The following is a 17,399-nucleotide window of genomic DNA, read 5'->3' as shown; positions in this document are numbered from 1 at the left end:
TTTTTAAAAGTCCACCCTCATGAATTATACATCCTGGTAAGAGGGACACATGGTACATGGTTATTATGTGAAACTAAATAGTTTCTTCTTATAACTACCTAAAGAGAAAAAAAAAGTGAAGAAGAGAATAGGTAAATATTAGGGTGGAAAGTTGAAATTTAAAAAAAAATTTAACATTTATTTATTTTTGAGGGACAAAGAGAGACAGAGCATGAGCACGGGAGGGGCAGAGAGAGAGAGGGAGACACAGATCTGAAGCAGGCTTCAGGCTCTGAGCTGTCAGCCCAGAGCTCGATGTGGGGCTCGAACTCATGGACCACAAGATCATGACCTGAGCAGAAGTCCGATGCTTAACCAACTGAGCCACCCAGGTGCCCCTGAAAGTTGAAAAAACTGTTTGAGAACAGTTTCTTCAGAAAGAGGGTGAAGGGATGCACAAAAAGGCACTGAGCTCCTGGACCACTAGACCACCAGAAATGAAAGTTGAAATTTTAAATGAAGTTGTTGGGGGAATATCTCACAAAATGGAGACATTTGAGGAGAAGCCTGGAGAGAGTGAGAAATATATCCATGGAGATCTCTGAGGAAGGCTATCTGAGGAAGAAGAACAGACGCTACAAAGCTGAGAGAGAAGTGTATCTGGGAGTTTAGAATAACAAGGAGGCCAGTGTGTCTGAGCAGAGAGAACAAAGAGGAGAGCAATAGGGAGATAGGATCAGATAATAGGGAATTGGATCATATAGGACTTTATAGGACTTTTTATAGGACAGTTAAGGATTTTTACTTATAGTATGAATTCAGGTAGCTACAATAGCAGCTATGTGTATACTACTCACCTCAGCTTTCAGGAACTTTTCTAATTCATTATGAGCTTGTCTACCTTGGTCAGAGGTGACATTTGCTCTTCAAACCACCTATTCCCAAATTGTCCAAATTACCCACTTCCTAGTGATAAAAGCTTCCAAGTTTCCAGGATTGTTGGATAGTGGGACTGTCCATAGGTTAGTGTGTATGTAGGGAGTGATGAGGTAGGGGAGAAATACTGTAGAAGTACTATGATCATCTTGGCTATCTGGTTTTTTAGACTGACGTTCCTTCTCATTCTGATTTTTAGGACTCTGTGTACCTCATCATTCTTCTCTACATTTCCCTTCCTCTTCCCCCACAAACAAATAAATATCAAGTCTGTAAATGTACATCATCTGAACTTTTTCACTTCTTTCCAACAGTGAATGAATGAGTCATAGTCCCTGGTCATAGGAAGTGGGCACAGAATCTATGGTGAGGAAGTAGTTACAGTAGGGTCTGAAAAGGGATGTCCTGAGAAAGAGGCACAAAGTTCTGCAGAAGCACCTGGAAAGGACACCAGATGGACTTGAGAAGTCAGGAAATGCCTTTGAGATTAAGTCACTTCTATTCTAAGTCAGGAGAAGGGAGATAGTGAGGGTGCTACAGAGGGAGGTAACAGCTTGTGCAAAGGGTTGTAAGTGACCCAGAGCAATCACAGCTAAGAAATGCAAGTGGTTTGTTGTGCCTGCAGCCCTGAACAGAGGGCAGGTGATGAGGCTTGAGACCTAAATAGAGCCAGGTCATCCAGGGTTGTTATTATTTTATTATGTGGCAGACCCTAGTTTGGAGTCTGGAAGACAGAATGAATGAAACAAAGTTCTTATTCTCAAAGACCTTACCTTGTAATAGGGAAACTAGAGAATAAATAACTATTTTGGTGGGGGAGAGGAATACCAGGGATTAAAAACAAAATAGGTAATGAAGAGAGTGAATGTAGACAAGAATTGCGTGAGTGTTGTTGTTGTTGTTATTTTTAATGTCAAGGGCCCTGTAGTAAGGTAACTTAGGCAGAGACCTGCATGAGTTGAGGCAGTAAGCCATGAGGGTGTTTGGGGAAGAACATTCCAAGTAGGGAGGACAGAAAGTGAGAAGTTCGATGTTGAAGTATGGTTGGTGGGTTTAAGGAAATATTTGGAGGCTAGTGCAGGTATAGTAGAATGAATAAAGGGGAGAGTAGTAGGAGATGAAATTGGGATGGTACAGGGAAGTTAAATCATATAGATCCTCATGAGATATTATAATGACTGTGAATTTTCCCTGGATAAGACACTGGGATATGTTGAACAGAGGAAGTGGTATGATCTTTTTTATGCATTAAAATAATCACTCTAGGGGTGCCTGGGTAGCTCAGTCAGTTGAGTGCCTGACTCTGGATTTTGGCTCAGGTCATGATCCCAGGGTTGTGAGATTGAGCCCTGTGCTGGGCCCCACACTGAGTGTGGAGCCTGCTTGGGGTTCTCTCTCTCTCTCTCTCTCTCTCTCTCTCTCTCTGTCCCCCTCCCCTGCTTATGCATTCTCTCTCTCTAAAATTAAAAAAAAATCACTCTAGGGGCACCTGGGTGGCTCAATCGGTTGGGCACCTGACTTCAGCTCAGGTCATGATCTCACAGTCTGTGAGTTTGAGCCCTGCGTTGGGCTCTGTGCTGATAGCTCAGAGCCTGGAGCCTGCTTCAGATTCTGTGTCTCCTTCTCTCTGCTCCTCCCCTGCTCATGCTCTGTCTGTTTCTGTCTCAAAAATAAATAAAAACATTAAAAAAAATGGAAAAAAATCACTCTAACTACCATGGGGAAAATAGATAGTAAAGCAAAAGTGGTGGGGTGCCTGGTGGCACAGTTGGTTAGGCATCTGACTCTTGATTTTGGCTCAGGTCATGATCTCACTGTAAATTCAAACCCTAAGTCAGGCTCTGTGCTGACAGTGTGGAGCCTGCTTGGGATTCTTTGTCTCCCTCTCTCTCTGCCCCTCCTCTGCTGTCTCTCTCAAAAGTAAATAAATAAACATTTTTTCAAAAAATCAAAAGTGCTGAAGAAAGATCTACCAGGAGACTATTATATTTCAGGTCCAGGATAATGTTGGCTTGGAACATGGTGGTAGCATCAGAGATGGTTTAAAGAAGCTAGATTCCAGGTATCCATATGTGGAATATCTGAAAGAAAGAGTCATCAGCATTTGCTGATAGTTTGGATGTGGAGTGGGAAAGACAGACAGGTGTCAGAAATAGCTCCAAGAGTTCTATATCAGCAACATGAAAAATAGAATTTCTCAGGGAAGATGTGGTTATGTGAATATTAGGATATGGTTTTGGGCATGATAATCTGAGATGACTGTTAAACATTTTAGTAGGAGTACTGATATATAGCATATGAGTCTGGACTATAAATATTAGTTTGGGATTTGCCAGCATGTCGATGGTATTTAAAGCCATGATGCTAGATGAGATAACCAAAAATGGGAATATAACAGAGAAAATCAGGTCTGAGAACAAAATCCTGGAACTTTCCAGCATACAAAGATCAGGGAAGTGAAGACCAACAATAATTGAGACTGAAAATGTTATTGTCAAACATACTGAGAATTTTCACACCATCCTTTTTATTATAGTACTGTTGTCACCTAATAAACTTCCTGTAGATATGACGGACTACTCCTTCCTTGCTGGAACTGATACCACCTTAAGGGGCCAACTTTACCGAATGATATCAATGTGTCATTGAAACGTGCTGTAAATATTTGAGAATTAATGGACATACCCAGGTTGGAAAAAATAATTAACTTGTTGGATTAAGCCTTTATATTAAGCATATGGCCACAAATTGAACATTTCCAAGTAAATGATACAAAGTGAAATTCATTTGCAGTTCTTAGTCATTTTTCAGTTTCTGCTGGGGCAGAAAGTTGGTGGAAAGCAAAGAGAAATTCTGGAATATGTTTAGTTGGGAAAGAACAATCGGGTAGAAATACATTTGTACTTTTCAGGTTTGAAAATTCTATTTTGGGGTTTTTCTCCATAATGTGGTTGAAAATTTCTAGAGGATAGAGTTGTGGGGTTTTTTGTTTGCTATTTGTCTGTTTATTTGTTTTGCTTCTTTATGTCACCCAAATACAAATTACATGGACTCATATATATATATATATGTAATATATATATATAATATATATATACAAATACAAATTACATGGACTCATATATATATATATAATTATATATATATAATATATATATAATATAATAATATGTATGTGTATATATAATTATATATGTATTATATTATTATAGGTAAAAATATAGTTGAAGTTAGGAGTGTTGGGGACCCTGGAGTCAGTTTGCATGCATGTGAAGTATGCTCTGTTGTTTATGAGATGTTTAAGCAAGTAACTTAACATTTTTGTGCCTCAGTTTTTTCATTGATCAAAGAAATAACTACCTTATAATGTTGTTTTAGATGTGTTAATAAATGTAAAAAAACACTAAGAACCATGACTAGTCAAAAGAAATAATGTTTGTAAAAATTATTTTTTTAAGTTTATTAGAGAGAGAGAGTGGGGGAGGGGCAGAGAGAGAGAGAGAGAGAGAGAGTCACAAGCAGGCTGTGCACTGTCAGTACAGAGCCTGATGTGGGGCTTGAACTCAGTAATTGCAAGATCATGACCTGAGCTGAAAGCAAGAGTCAATCGCTTAACTGACTGAGTCACCCAGGCGCCCCTGTTAGTAAAAATTATTATTACAGTTAAGAAAATACTACCTATTTCTCATAAAGGAGTGGCTTTCTCATAATGTGTCATTCTAACTGCTATAAAGAGGACCAAGTAAGAAGATATAGTCTGTTGGCAGGATAAACAGTTTAGAACAAACAGTGGTGGGTAGGAGAAATTCTAGACTTAGGACTTTACACTATTCATCCTTTCTATCTTCAAGTCTCTGTCTCCTCATCTGTAAAATAAAGGGTCAAGGTAGCTGATGTTTTACATATGTTCCAGATTTAATTTTAAATTTTTGTTTCATGATCACAAGTTTTGTTTTTAAATTCATAACGTAGACCACTAGAATTCTATGATTCTATGTATCTTTGGAATGGAGAATTTTTATCATAGCTCTGTGTATCTGTTTGGTCTTCACACTATAGATGAAGGAGTTCATTACAGGAGGGATCAGGAGGTAGGTGTTAGCAATCATTGTATGAACATAGGCTGGGGCTCATTTCCCAAATCTGTGAACAAAGGACAGACTGATCAATGGAAAATAGAAAATAGCAGCAGTCCCAATATGGGAAATACATGTGCTGAAGGCTTTCTTCCTCTCTTCTGGGGATGCAATGCTGAGGACAGTCTTAATAATCAAAATGTAAGAAAGGAGGATGAGGATTGAGTCAACACCAACAGTAGAGATCATGGTAGTCAACCCAACTGCATTGTTGATCCTAGTGTCTGTGCACGAGAGCTTCATCACATCAGGGTGGAAGCAGTAGGAGTGGTGGAGCACATGGCTGTGGCAGAAGGACAGTCTTTTAAGAAGAGCTACCATTGGTATTAGCATTAGTGTCCCCCTGATGACAGTTGCCACTCCACTTTGAGCTATTCTGGAATCAGTTAAAATGGTGGCATACCTGAGTGGATTAGAGATGGCCACAAAACGATCAAAGGTCATGGCCAACAACACTGAAGATTCCATGACAGTGAAGAGTTTAATATAGAACATCTGTGACAAGAAGGCATTAAAGCTGATCTCCCTGGAATCAAACCAGAATATACCCAACATGGTGACCAGGGTAGATATGGACAGGCCGAGGTCAGTGGTGGGCAGCATGGAGAGGAAATAATACATGGGTTCGTGGAGGCTGGGCTGAGTGACAATGGTAAAGAGAATCAGGCTATTTCCTGAGAGGGCGGTTATGTAGAGAAAGCAGAAAGGAATGGAGATCCAGGTGTGGAAGACTTCCAGCCCAGGAACACCAGTTAGCAGGAAAGTGATGGACGTAGATGTGATATTCTGGAAGTTTGACATGCTGGATTAAAAATACAGAGTTCCAAGATGAAACTCTGAAACAACAACAACTATATTTTTTGTATTAATCTAATTATAAATAATGTTATCAATCAAAAACAAACCAAAGATGAATATTTATATACTATGTAAAAGTGAATTACTCACTTAAATTAATAAAGGAATTGTAAGATTTCAACTTCTGTAGTAGGTATCATTCTTGTATGTGTCCCAGACCATCATTTTTATGTCCTAGAACCCTTTGTTGGTAGTTATGTTTATACTATGTGACCCTTTCCCTACTAGACTAAGTGAAGACACCCTACTAAACATAGGCCAATAATATTTCATCCTTTCTGGACTTCCAAATGTGATAAAGAGGTAGCAGTTTAGTTTTTCTGTGTAGTTGGCATCAGCGAAAAATAGACTGGGACTGTTAGAACAACGATAGTACATCAGCCTTAAGTATAGGAAACAGATAAGCTTACAATTTTGGAAGCCAGAAAATACTGAGAAAGAGATGGTTATGATACAAAGCAACACATATGAAATAATAATAAATGGCTTAGGCACTGGGTGCAGTCATGTGCAGATATCTATGGTATCTAATCTTTAAATTGACACTTGCAGTATAACATCTGGTGTTTCATTTGGGTAATGGAGTTAGAACACAGATCTACCACCATAGAGACAGAGGCCTCTGCCCCCCATATGGTATAGCATGCTGCCTTATTCAAATATATTTCTCTCTTCAATCTGCCTGAAGACTAGCTGTTTTACATTCTGTTAAGACATACTTCTCAGGAGATATTTAATAGAATTTTACTATTTTGCTTTGGAAGAAAAGATATAACTTTACTGTGAACATTGCATTTCTTTTTTCATTGAGTACAGAATTGCAGGCTAGTCAGATGGGCATGTATGAGTTGGAAGAGGGGGTCTTGGGAAAACAGACATTAGGGCTATGACTGGAGAGGGTTCAATCAGTAAGGTAACTGGTTGTCAGGGGAACCTAAGTGTTTCCCAACCACTTAAGTTCACCCAGATAAAGTGCCTCAAGGATTCCCTAAAGAAATCTTAGTTTTAAAAATTGGGAACTTTTTAAAATTGAGATCAATGAAAAATTAGAGGAAAAAGAAATGCTAAGTTACATGAATTGACTCAAAAAGTGAACTATAACTTTAGACTACAGTTTAGAGTCATGAGAATATCCTCAGGGAACCAATGAAATCACTGTCAGAAATGTATTATACAACCTCTTAATAGAAATAAAAGTTGACAGAAAGGGAATATTCATTAAGAAAGGGGACATTTTGGGGCACCTGGGTGGCTCAGTCGGTTGAGCGTCCGACTTCGGCTCAGGTCACGATCTCACGGTTCGTGAGTTTGAGCCCCGCGGTTGGGCTCTGGGCTGATGGCTCAGAGCCTGGAGCCTGCTTCCGATTTTGTGTCTCCCTCTCTCTGTCCCTCCCCCGTTCATGCTCTGTCTCTCTCTGTCCCAAAAATAAATAAACGTTAAAAAAAAAATTAAAAAAAAATAATGAAAAAAAAAAAAAGAAAGGGAACATTTTCTTTTTGACACTGCTTCCAATGACTGTTTATTGAGTGTCATGATACAACCAACATTACACAGAAGTGAAATGGATACAGATTTGTTCACCTGGCATGCATTTCAGTTAATTGTGAAATTTTGAAAGTTAACAAGTTTACCAAATTTGTGGTTTAACAAATTCTATTAGCACTTTTCGTAAATACATTGATTTCTGAAAAACATTCTTAGTAACTCTATTTAGCTTTTAAAAAGTATGTATTGATCAGAATGGCAATCTAAAAATCTACTTGTTAAATGAATAGTACTTGTGATCATTTTATTTTAAATTATTATTATTATTATTATTATTATTATCTCATTTTCCACAAGTCCTTGACCTGTGTATTTACTATTAATTTCCAGAACGCAGGTCTCAGTTTTTGACATTAGCAACTTCCTGGGGTCCATGGGAGCTAGGGTAATTATGAAAAAGGGAACAGTTCAATTGTGTATAAAAGGTTTGGGGTATCTGGAGAAGGCTTCTCAGGAAAATAAGTGATTGAAAGATTGCTATGCTTTCTGTAAGTAGAAAGGAAGTGTTCAATCAAAGCTTTTAGAATGGTATATGTGGAAGTGTTGAGCCAGAATGAATCTATAATATCTCTTCCTTTGCTCATGACTTACACTCTCAGGGACATTAACTGAGCACCTACTTTATGCATAGTGTGGTGTTAGAAACCAACAAAACCTCTCTTAAAGAATTTAAAATCAAGTGAGGGAGAAATAATAGCACTGTTGATAAATAACTTCACCATCTAGTGTATAGTGGTGAATAACAAAGAGGGTTATGGAAGTGCAGAATACCTCCATATGTGTCACTCAAGTCTGGCTATTATGAAGACTTTTACGATGATTATTACTATGACATGCAATGTTTGAGTTGTAACTTTTGTTATTGAGTTCCAGGAAATTTTATAAGAGATCTTTTTTTTTTAATTTTAAAATGTTTATTTATTTTTGAGAGAGGGAGAAAGACAGAGCGTGAATGGGGGAGGGGCAGAGAAAGAGGGAGACACAGAATCCAAAGCAGGCTCCAGGCTCTGAGCTGTCAGCACAGAGCCCAGTGTGGGGCTCGAACTAACTGTGAGATCATGACCTGAGCTGAAGTCGGACACTCAACTGACTGAGCCACCCAGGCACTCCAAGAGTTCATTTTTAAAAATTGCTATCTGAATAATTTCTTTCTTCATTATTTCTCCATGGCTCACTTTACATTATTTATTAATTCAAACAATTTATTCATTGAACATTTTTGTTCTTCTTGTCAGTTTTTCCCCTTCCCTTTCTTGTTGAGAGATCAGAATAAGAACATAAAGTATAGGCTGAACTAATCTGAGCTGAGTCTGGCAGAGGGAAGAGAACTCCCTCAAATCCCTTCCTTTCCATTGCTCTACAGCTGGTCTTCCTGTACCCTCTCCTCATCCATGCTGGGTGTAGACACAGAAGATTCCTTATTCCTTTTCATAGCCAACAACTCTAAGCTCTTGATCAACCATCATCAACACTTAGTTCATTATAGTATCAAACTGGGAGCTCACTGGGTATTGTTTTAGCACTAAGGATATGAAACAAGAAAAATAACAGTGGTTTAGTGCCTGAGAAAACCAGAGAGGTTGTCAACATCTCATCTTCTTAAGGCTGAAAACTTTATCTTTAATAAGAGCCCAGTGACTCCTGTGAAAATGAAAACTTACCAGTTTTGAACACATACTACATGCCAGGCACTGTAGTAGGCACACTGCATAATAGGAGGAGTCAAAGAAATACCACTAGCTGTAGAGTAGACAGGATAAGGTATTTCTAAGTGATAAGACAGAATAGTGTGGAGTGACAGATTCTGAGTGTGCGTATACATGAATGTGTCTGTGTGTGTCAAGAGGAATTTATTCCAAGAACTCTTAACCAAGAAGATGAATTATAATTGTGTGAAGTTTTGATGGATGAATGTAAGTTTATAAGGATGAAAATGAGGAAAAGGGTGTTCTTGACATACATAACAACATGAACAGAAACTGAATGAAATAATAGCACAGAAAGTTTGTTGGACAACTACAAGAAAATTAAAATTCTGGAGACTTAAAAATGATCCAGGTGACATGGGAGACAAGCTAGAGAAATTCACAGGGCCAGGACATGAATATCTTGCATTCCACAGATAGGAGAAGGAACTTCGGTTTTAGTTGCAGAACATCAAGAGCTAGGCATTTCCAAATATTTTATGAATAAGTAAACAAATCATTCTTCATTTCTTCTCCCTTAACTCCGAGAAAATTCCTTTCCTTCTTTAGTATCTTCAATAGTACCAGTGGCTCCTTTTATGCAGCTTCACTTCAATACTCAACTTATACCCCAAACCATTAATGAAAACTTCCCACACATTTATATAGATATTTTCAACACATTCAATTCAACTAAGATATATTGACCATCTTTCACAGTTGGCCACTGTGCTTTGCTAGTAAGTGAAATAAAACACAAACCTTGTTTCTCCCTCAAGTTACTGCCTTACCTTTTGCAATGACAAAAATGTTCTTTGAAGGACCATCTGCCTGGCTTTATTTTTCCTTCACCTTCAGTGACAATCTGGGTTCTTTCTCCAGTGACTCAGGAAATTCTCCAACTTATGTCACCAATGACTTTCTATTTTTTTTTTAATATATGAAATTTATTGTCAAATTGGTTTCCACCAATGACTTTCTAAATATCAGGTCCAAATGTTTATTTTCAGATTTGTTTTCCTCTCCCTCATCTCAAATTTTCACAGTTTTTGGCAACTTTTCTTTGAAATGCTCCTTCATTAGCTTCAATGATAGTAATTCTGTAGGTTTTTTAAAAATCTGTTTATCAAACAGTGGTTTTGTTCTTTGTCTTTTCAATTGTTCTTTAGGAGTCTTTTTCTTTCAAGAAACCCCTGTTCTTTTCTTGCTGTCCAGTATTTTCTCTTTGGAATATCTTAGTTTTTCCCAAGGCTATAAATAGCACTTATATCCCGATGATGCGTAAATCTGAAATCTAATTATAGCTTTTCCTGAGTTCTATAGTTCAAAAGTTAACAGGATCTTTGAAGCCATGGTAAAATGTCTGGGCTGAAATTCGAAGGCAGTAATGAATCATGGAACTAGAGTGAGATGATCAAATAGGCGTTTTGGGAAAACTAACAGGCAGCAGTTTGGAGAACAAGTCAAAGCTCTCTGCTAAGTGCCAGTGAATAAAAGGTGAATAAACTACTTTATCTACCCTTGAGGCATACCCCACCCATTATCTCTCAGACACTTCCACCTCAATATGAGCCAAACAGAACTCATTCCTTTCCCCATTCCAAACATGGTGCTCTCTCTTCTGCCTCATTTATCAGTAAATGACATCAAACTCGAACAAATAATCTAATCAGAGTTACTGCCTTCATACACACACACACACAATCTTCTCCCTCTCATCCCCTATGTGCAAATGTTTTTAAAATATTTATTGATTTTACTTCTAAAATGGCAAAAACTGGAGAATGAGGAGGTTTATGTTTGAAGGCTAAGTAATAGCAATGTGGTTTGTAGTGGGTACTTGAAGTTGCATTTCATTGTGCTTTTCTTAACTGGAAAACTTATCTGTTCATATCAAAGAATAAAGGGGGACTAATAGATATTATTAGGGAGAGGTACCAAAACTCCCCCAAACAACTCTTCATGCTGCCATCACCCTGGAATCTGTTTAATCCATCCTCTCCAATCCATGTACAACCTTCCTTTTCACATGTGAGATATAAGCTATAGTCTCTTAATTTTCCTGCCCTCTCAGATCACAGTGATGCTCTTATTTCGTTGTACTGTTGTGAGCTATAGCTTGTGGCTATGTCTTTAGCTGCTGAAACAGACCATATGGCATTATCAATATTGTCCAAGCCATTGCTCATGGCATCACTGTAGCATGTGACTGATCTCGGTTCAGATCCTTGCTTAAACATAACTACTTTTAAGACTCTTTATAGCAATAATAATAAAAAAAATTACTCATAACAGCAGCTACCATTTCTTAGAACTTATTTTGTGAATGTTGCAGAGCTAAGCACTTGAGAAACATTCTTTCAATTCTTACTACAACATCATTTGGCAAGTATTATTAAATTCACTTTGATTCCCTTTTCCTGATAACTGAGTATCAGAGGGGTTATGAAACATATTTAGAATCACACACAGCTAATGAATGTCGGACTTGGGGTTTTAAACCCAATTAAAAAAAAACTTCAACACTCCTGCTCCCGAAAACTATTGTTTTGTGTACAAGTAGTATAAACTTTCTTTGATCCAGTTTCTCCATCTAGAAGGTAGACTGTATACAGTGCCTAATACTGTGCTTGGCATGCAGTAGGTGTTCAAAATTAGTACTTTTACAAAATTTTTAGTAGGAATAATTGGGCTTAGAAATGACTTTTCAACTCCTGACAACCTCTTTGTTTTTCTCAAGCACCAAACCACTAACCATGATAAACATATAAGCACTCTAATAGAGCCATTTGCTTAACAAACCACAGGCTATCCAACGTACGCTGGGCAGAACAAAATGCCCCTTCTTTGCAGGTTTCCTGAGAGTAAATAATTCTATAAATTCTACTGTCCATATCAGCCCACCATCTCACTATCTAATCTAATTCTGCACATTGTGAGGAAATTCTTCCTGTGGATAAGAAAGTTCAGCTTGCCTACAGTCAAACGTTTTCATCGAACAAAATGGTTTTACTTACAGAGTTTCTACAGCAGTTTTGCTGGTCTCTTTTAGGCTCAGAAAGCTGAGGAGGCTTTAGATTCCAGGGGAGGACCAAGTTTATGAGAAGACTTGTTCCAGCCTGGATAGAGACAGGCCCAGAGCTGAGAGGTCTCTTCCTGGCAGTGGTGTCACTCACTGTGTCTCCAGGGTGTGGTGGTTCCCAGAAGACTTCTTTTGCCTTATACAGTCTTTGTCTGTTCCATTATGCAATTACTTATTGTGACTATGTGTTTTTTAAGCTGATGTAATTTTTTTCCTTGTGCCCTTTTATTGAAGTGTTTTTTGTAGAAACAATTTTGAGATATAATTCACAGATCATAAAATTCGCCCGTTTAAAACGTACGAATTCAATAGTTCATAGTAAATTCACAGAGTTGTACCATAAGCATCATCATGGTCTAATTTTAGAAAATTATCATCACTGTAAGAAGAAATCCATGCCGATGGGCAGTCACTCTGAAGAGGATTCTAAAAAGTATACTAACTCACTAAAAGTCATCTCCTCTGGTGAGTGTAAATCACACTCCTCTCCATAACTTCTTAGCATCTATTGCTATTCGTGGCAGTTCTGTTTCATAAGCCTACCTGTGCTTCTTAGCAGACTCTCTTACAAGTAGGAGAAAACATAATTTACTCATGTATACATACATGCCAGATAATATTGCATAAGAGTGTCCTATATTCCAAACATCATGCTAAGTGCCAGAGATTTAAAAAAGGGGGGGAATACAACATAGTTCTTAGTGTCCAGGGGCTCTTAGTTTAGTTTAGAAATACACAGTTAACTGATAATTACCAATACTGATAATCAATGATAATGTTATCGTAGAGGCATGAACCAAGTGCTTGGAGAATATCATAGGTAGAAATCTCAGTCTACAATTGTGTGTGCAGAAAATAAATAATTTTCTTTTTCATAATTCAATCTATTTTCCGTTTAGAGTCCCAGCCTACTAGCTGGAAGGAAACTAACAACAGTAATTTGGGTTTCTTCCCACTTGTGTTTAAATTTTGTGGATCTTAGATTGTACCAAGGAATTTGAGTATGTGGGTGATGGATCTGGCCAGTGATGCAATCTGATATGAGGTGACATTTGCCTTCTTTAGTCTTGAATAAATAGAGTACCTGCAGATTGCTATAGGCTGTCTGTCTTCTCTACTTATGGCCCCTTTAGATTCTCAGATGTTCCCACCATTTCTGGACCACTCTAGAGCATATGGGTCTTAGACTCCATCCTTGATTTCTGTCTCTTACACTCTGCATATAAACCTGCAAATCCTAATACTTTTGAAACTATAACTGGAATGTAATCACTCTTCATCACCTCCAAAATTTCCTCCCCCTTCTGAGGCACCAGATAATTGGATATCTCTCACTTGGATAATTTCAGTAGTTTCCTAACCATTCTCTCTGCTTCTATCCTTAACTTTCCCTACTACCAAGTCTGTTTCACCACAGACAATATCTTGGCCTGAAATATTTCATTCTTTATAATATAACAACAACATTTTACTATGCATTCTCTGCCTAAGGTATTATGAAATGTTTGTGGTAGAAAAAATAATGGCCCCCAAAGATATCCATCGCCTAATGCCTGGAACCTGTGAATACATTACCTTTACATGGCAGAAGGGATTTTGCAGATGTGATTAAAGTTGAAGAGATGAGATGAGGACATTATCCTAGATTATCTTGGTGGGTTCATTCTAATCACAAGATTCCTTAAAAGTGGAGAACCAGAGAGGTGGCAGCATTAAAAGGACTTGATCCACTATTGCTGGCGTTGAAGATGGCAGAGGGAGGGAGACCATGAGCCAAGGAATGTGGGCAGTCTCTAGAAGGAGAAAAGGCAAGGGTATTGATTCTCCCATATGCACTCTAGAATTTAGTCCTGCTGATGCCTTGATTTTAGCTCCGTGAGACTCATGTCAGTCTTCCAGTCTGCACAACTGTAAGATAATAAATTTGATGGAAGAATCCATTATTACTTTGATTTATACAGTTACCAAAGATTAGAGAATTTAAGCAACTTACTTGGGTCTCTCAGTTAATAAGTGTCACAACCACTATTAAAAGCTTGGGCTACTGGAGACCCTTTCAGGTTTTAAAACTCATTCCCTAGAGAATCTTTACATGACCATTCATCGACTACTAATTCCAATTCAGATTGCTCTAAACCTAACAGCATGTGTGCATGTGTATGTGCCAGACTGGATTTTAACATGTTATCACCTGTGTGTGCTTATATTTTGTGTATGAAGGTTAGTCTTTTATATCTCCTCACATTGAACTTCTTGAGATCATTGGAAACATTTTCTCCACCAGGCTGGGCAAATTCTAGGGCATTGACTGCTTTCCGATCAGTCTCAGAAACTACTTGGGAATGTTTATGTTTATGTATCCCCTGGCCAAAAGAATGTTATTTTTTCTTATAGCAATAGTGTTATAATAACATTATAGTATATTCTGAGCCAGAGCTTGGTGCATGCACATGGAACTGTTGTGCCTGCTGTTAGAGCACTGGCACACATTGTACACCTATTTTCAAAGTATGGTCCATCTCGCTGTCCTACACTTGCACCAGTCCAGCAGAACAGTAGCTGGTTATTCAGTTCAGCCTTCCAAAAGTCTGAGCAGAATGCCTCTCAATGAAGTCACATAGCCCCAGGAGTATGTAGTTATCAATATATCAATATCAATACCATTGAACCTGGGAAATACCACAGTCTGTGACATCATTACTGCATATAAATGTTTTCCCAACTTGTTAATCCAAATAGGAAGAGCAGAATTAGAAACAAAAAAAATTGCCATAAGGACTTACAATAAATATTACATATTGAGTGCCAATGTATTTACTACAGTAAGTAGTAAAATATTCTTGCCTGTCAAATTAGCAAATTTTTATTTGCAAAGTTTTATAAAAAACTTATAATGCACAGTGTTATATTGTTGTGTTATCATGGACTAAATACTGTTTTACAGTAGAACTTTGTGAAAGTGTATTTTCCAGTATATTGTTGGCTTACAATGTCCATAAGATTCTCTTCCTAGAAATTTATCCAAAGAAAAAATAGAGATATGGACAATGCTTTATAGAGAGGAATATTTATTGTGATATTATTCAGAGTAGTAAAAATGTAGGTAACAAAAATTCTCAATCACATAGAAATAAGTAAAGCATTTTCTCCAGTCATAGGATACAAGCTTTAAAATTCACACATGAAGTAGCTGATATGGATGGTCATCCTAAATCAGGAAATGGGAAAGCAGAATTCAGGGCTGGAAGTTTCCTGAAGCAGCAAGCAGTGTAGGTTCTGAAAGAAACAGTCTGAGACAGGAGCAAAAGGCCAGAGACAAATCAGGTAATCTAGGGTTAATGTATCCAAATTATAGAAACAAATTTAAAAAGCAAGGAAAGAATAACAATAATAACAAACACTGGTTGCTGCATCAGTATTTGTGTTTAGAAATGATCTGTTTGCTATTTACCAAAAATATGAAGCTCCTACAACTCCTACTGGCCCTCCATGGTCTGGTGAAAGTTTCATTCTCTTCTCCTGGATTCAGCCATGTTGAATTATTAGTAGTTCTACCCTGTGGATATGGCCAACATTAATGATTCAATTTTAGTCAATAAATAAATGTAGCTCTTTCTTTCCTCTATCACCTTCTTCTGTCTATTTCTATTATTCCTATTTATCCCACTCTTCTCTGCTCCCACCATGTTTTATACACACTTCCATCAACATTCTTCATGCATTCATTTATCATTACGAAAATAGTGTATGCATAGTATGTGTCTGTTATTGAGCAAGATTTGAGGTTATAATAGTGAACACAATGGATATTGCTCCAGATGTTAAAGAATTTAGTGGAGGATAAAATTAAGTATGTGGGGAGTTACAATACTGTGTTATAGTTACTCTAAAGAAGGAAGATTAATAGAGATTTCTGCTACTAAAGAACCAATAGCATCAGCATCACCTGAAAGCTTGTGAGAAATGCAGGATATCAGATGTACTGAATCATAATATGTATTTTTTTCAAGATACATAAGGGACTCATGTATCTCATTCAAGTTTGAGAAGCACTGATGTAGATCACATGGATGTTGAGACCTAGCCCTATAGTCAAGGGAGGCTAATCAAATATAATAGCTAAAATGAGATCTGAGGAAATAAGGATTTCCTGAAAGAAGCTAGGGCTGAGGATAGTAGCATAGAGGGTAGGGAGAGGCAATAATAGCAAATTAGGGAAATGTTGCAGGAACAGTCAACAACATGGTCAATAAAACAGGTGTTTTATTCTAGAGGCAGACTGAACATAATATTGGAGAACTGTAATTCAGGGAAGTTAAAAAATAAACACAAATATAAAACAAAAACAAAGGAAAATAAAACAGTCCACAATATTCGGCTTCCATTAATTTATCTTAAAAATTTTTTAAATGTTTTATTTAGTTTTGAGAGACAGAGTACAAAGGGGGGAGGGGCAGAGAGAGAGGGAGACAAAATCTGAAGCAGGGTCCATGCTCTGAGCTGTCAGTACAGAGCCCAATGCAGGGATCGAACCCCAAAACTATGAAATCATGACCTGAGCTGAAGTCAGATGCTCAACCAACTGAGCCACCATTAATTTATCTTTAATTTTGAAATAATAAAATCTTAGAAATAGCTATTTTAAGTTTAATGTAAATGTAAATTTTATGTCAATAAAAAATAAAATCTTTTTTGAATTACATTTGAGGCAGAACTTAGGAATCAGTAAACAGCTTACTACTGCCTTGGAGAACAAGGCTCAGAGGTGAGCAAAAGTGGCCCTTGGTTAGGGAGTTGGAGATGAATTCAGTAGGGTTGAAGCAGAGAGGGTGGAAAGACAGTGCTTTTAGGATAGAGCCAAAGGGCCTACAAAGCCAGATTCCTCAGAGATCTGTGAAGCCAGAGGATTGGAAGCAGGGTGACGTCCTTATCAGATTTCTTTTACTACAGTGACTGTCTTACCTGTCAGAAATGTGAACTTCTTGAGGGTAGAGACTACACCTTTTAATTCTTGATATCTGGAGCATAGTATCTGACACATACCAGTCACTAAATAATAATTTATTAAAATTTCTATATTAATGAAAAAAATAATTGTAATGACAATCAATAATCATAAATATTGACAATTGTTAATAACCTATTATGAGTGAGTACAAAGTGTTCTATGCTAACTT

General features: G+C 37.5%; 1 protein-coding gene across 1 annotated transcript; it reads right to left on the bottom strand.

Moving 5' to 3' along the window:
• Positions 1–4,907: 4,907 nt before the first annotated feature.
• On the bottom strand, positions 4,908–5,852 carry LOC125917053 (olfactory receptor 51F2). Its single transcript, XM_049623310.1, is given in 1 exon segment — positions 4,908–5,852. A coding segment is annotated over 1 exon segment (945 nt).
• Between the last annotated feature and the right edge of the window lie 11,547 nt (positions 5,853–17,399).

This window comes from Panthera uncia, chromosome D1 (genome assembly GCF_023721935.1).
Source record: "Panthera uncia isolate 11264 chromosome D1, Puncia_PCG_1.0, whole genome shotgun sequence".
Taxonomy (NCBI): domain Eukaryota; kingdom Metazoa; phylum Chordata; class Mammalia; order Carnivora; family Felidae; genus Panthera; species Panthera uncia.
The sequence above is the reverse complement of the archived record's forward strand: the minus strand, read 5'-3'. Positions and strand labels throughout refer to the sequence as shown.